This window comes from Pipistrellus kuhlii, unplaced genomic scaffold (assembly GCF_014108245.1).
Source record: "Pipistrellus kuhlii isolate mPipKuh1 unplaced genomic scaffold, mPipKuh1.p scaffold_m20_p_3, whole genome shotgun sequence".
Lineage (NCBI taxonomy): Eukaryota > Metazoa > Chordata > Mammalia > Chiroptera > Vespertilionidae > Pipistrellus > Pipistrellus kuhlii.
The window spans coordinates 179557849-179560122 of NW_023425529.1; the positions used below are offsets into that span (position 1 = coordinate 179557849).

Sequence of the window (2274 nt, forward strand, 5' to 3'; positions counted from 1 at the left end):
TCAAATGAACTGACACTACTAAATAACCATTTAGATCCAGGTATAGGATTTCAATAGTTGGATACAGCCATTAAAAAAAAAATAATTACAAATGATATTTAACTTAAAAAAAGTTTTACTCATTCACTTATTGACAATCTATTGCAAGATTTTCATTCTTTAGGATTATCACACGTAGCACAAAGAATATTCCTAAAAGGCAAAAGTTAAACAGAAACAACAAATTTAAAAACCAAAGTTAGCTCAGCCAGTATGGCTTGTAGTTGAGCATTGACCCATGAATCAGGTCACAGTTTGATCCCCAGTCAGGGCATATGCCTGGGTTTCAGGCTTGATCCCTATTATGGGACATGCAGGACACAGCATATCAATGTCTCTCTCTCATCATTGATGTTTCTATCCCTTCCTCCCTGAAATCAATAAAGATATATTAAAACACACACACACACACACACACACACACACACACACACATCCCAAAGTTAATTTTGTCTTTATAATATGTGAAAGTAAGCCCTTTATCCAATGATCTACCGTAACTCATAACATTAAGAATTACTCTTTTGGAAGCACATTCCGTACACAATGTTCTTAGAATGGCATCACGATTAATAGGAGCATCTTAGCAACACTTAAAAATATGCCTCATAAGGTCGCCACATTGATTCAACTATTCTTTCCTGAAAATAAATCACGGAGGCATATGTGTCCCCAATCACTCTTTTGTTAAAATGCTTCCCCTGTTTGAAGATTTCCCCCCCCATCTTCTTTGTATTGATTATTTTTATCTTTTATGAGTTAAGATGTGAGATTTCAGGTTACTTGCCTGGACAAAGCGCCTGTGACAGCCCTCATAGGAGCACACAAAAGCCCTCTCCCCGGTGTGGATGCGCACGTGGGTACGCAGGTTGAAGGCCAGGGAGAAGCGCTTCCCACAGCCTTTGAATGTGCACTGGAAGGGCTTCTCTCCAGTGTGAACCATGAAATGTCTCTTCAGCTTGGAGCTCTCGGGAAATGCCTTCCCGCACTCCGCACACACGTGGTTGCGGGGCCCGTGGACCAGCTGGAGATGCTTCTTCAGAGAACTTCTCGTCTTCATCTTTCTTGCGCATCCGCTCTCAGGACACACAAATGTACCTGCAGCACCACACTCCCCATTTCTTCTTGGCTCATCTCTAGCAAACTCTGCAAGCCAGGTGGGATCCAGCAGGCTAGGGTTGGGTGTCTCTCCAGGGGGAGGCTTCTGGCCTGTCATGTGCTCAGAAGGCTCAGCAAGGGATGTCTCCCCACCGTTCTGTGGAGGGAATTCTTGGTTTGCTCCCTTTTCCTTGTATTGCAAGGAACATTCAAGAAGTGAGTTTGCATCAACAAAAAACTGCTGAGCGAGCTCTTGCTCTGTTCCTCCTCCCAGGCAGTGGAAGGACTCAAGAAACGTGTCCTCTTCCAGCGTGGGCCCGGAAAACTCACCTCGAATGATGCACTCTATGTAACAGTCAGAGAAGGGGTCCTCTTCACCAACCTCGTAGCTGATCTCGTAGCCCCCGTCTTCATCTTCCCTCCACAAGGCCCTCATCGGGAAGAGGGGCTCCTGCCGGGCTGGCTCTGGCTTATTCCCACCGGACGCCCTTCTGCCCAGGCCTTTCCACCCACGTGTCTTTGCCCTTGAGTTCGGTTGCTGTTCCATGTCGTCCTATAGTTCTTCCTCAAAGATGTGCACCAGGAGATATCAACCACTTCCAGGTAGCCGTGATGGCGGGAAGTCTTCAGCAGGAACCTGCTTTGAAATAGTAACCATGAGGTAAAACATAAGAGCCATTGTCAGAAAATGACCTAAAGGAACAGCCTAGAATTTCCTTTTCAATAATAGGATAACGCCCTGGCCTGTTTGGCTCAGTGGATAGAGCATTGGCCTGCACACTGATAGGTCCTGTGTTGGATTCCGGCCAAGGGCACATGCCCGGGTTGCGGCCTCTATGCCCAATGGGGGGGGGGGGGCCTCCAGGAGGCAGCTGATCAATGATCTCTCATTCATTGATGTTTCTAACTCTCTCCTTCTCTGAAATCAATAAAAATATATTTAAAAAAATAATAATGGAATGACTACATTTAACCCATATTAACAAACTCCACAGAGAATAAGAGAATGAGCCTGATGTAAGACATGGGTCTTACCTGGACACCCCCACTTGATCACTTAATCTTTGTTTTTTGGGCACTCACTCTATGCTAGCCCAGGTCTAGGCTGCTCATGGGTGGAAACACATCAGTAACACA

General features: G+C 45.6%; 1 protein-coding gene across 1 annotated transcript; it reads right to left on the reverse strand.

Moving 5' to 3' along the window:
- Positions 1 to 760: 760 nt before the first annotated feature.
- ZFP42 (ZFP42 zinc finger protein) lies at positions 761 to 1772 on the reverse strand. The gene has a single exon (XM_036456777.2). The coding sequence runs from the start codon at positions 1682 to 1684 to the stop codon at positions 785 to 787; it is 900 nt and encodes a 299-aa protein (XP_036312670.1). The 5' UTR covers positions 1685 to 1772; the 3' UTR covers positions 761 to 784.
- Between the last annotated feature and the right edge of the window lie 502 nt (positions 1773 to 2274).

Excerpts from the sequence above, each read along its gene's own strand:
- ZFP42 (XM_036456777.2), bottom strand. The coding sequence starts at position 1,684 with ATGGAACAGCAACCGAACTCAAGGGCAAAGACACGTGGGTGGAAAGGC.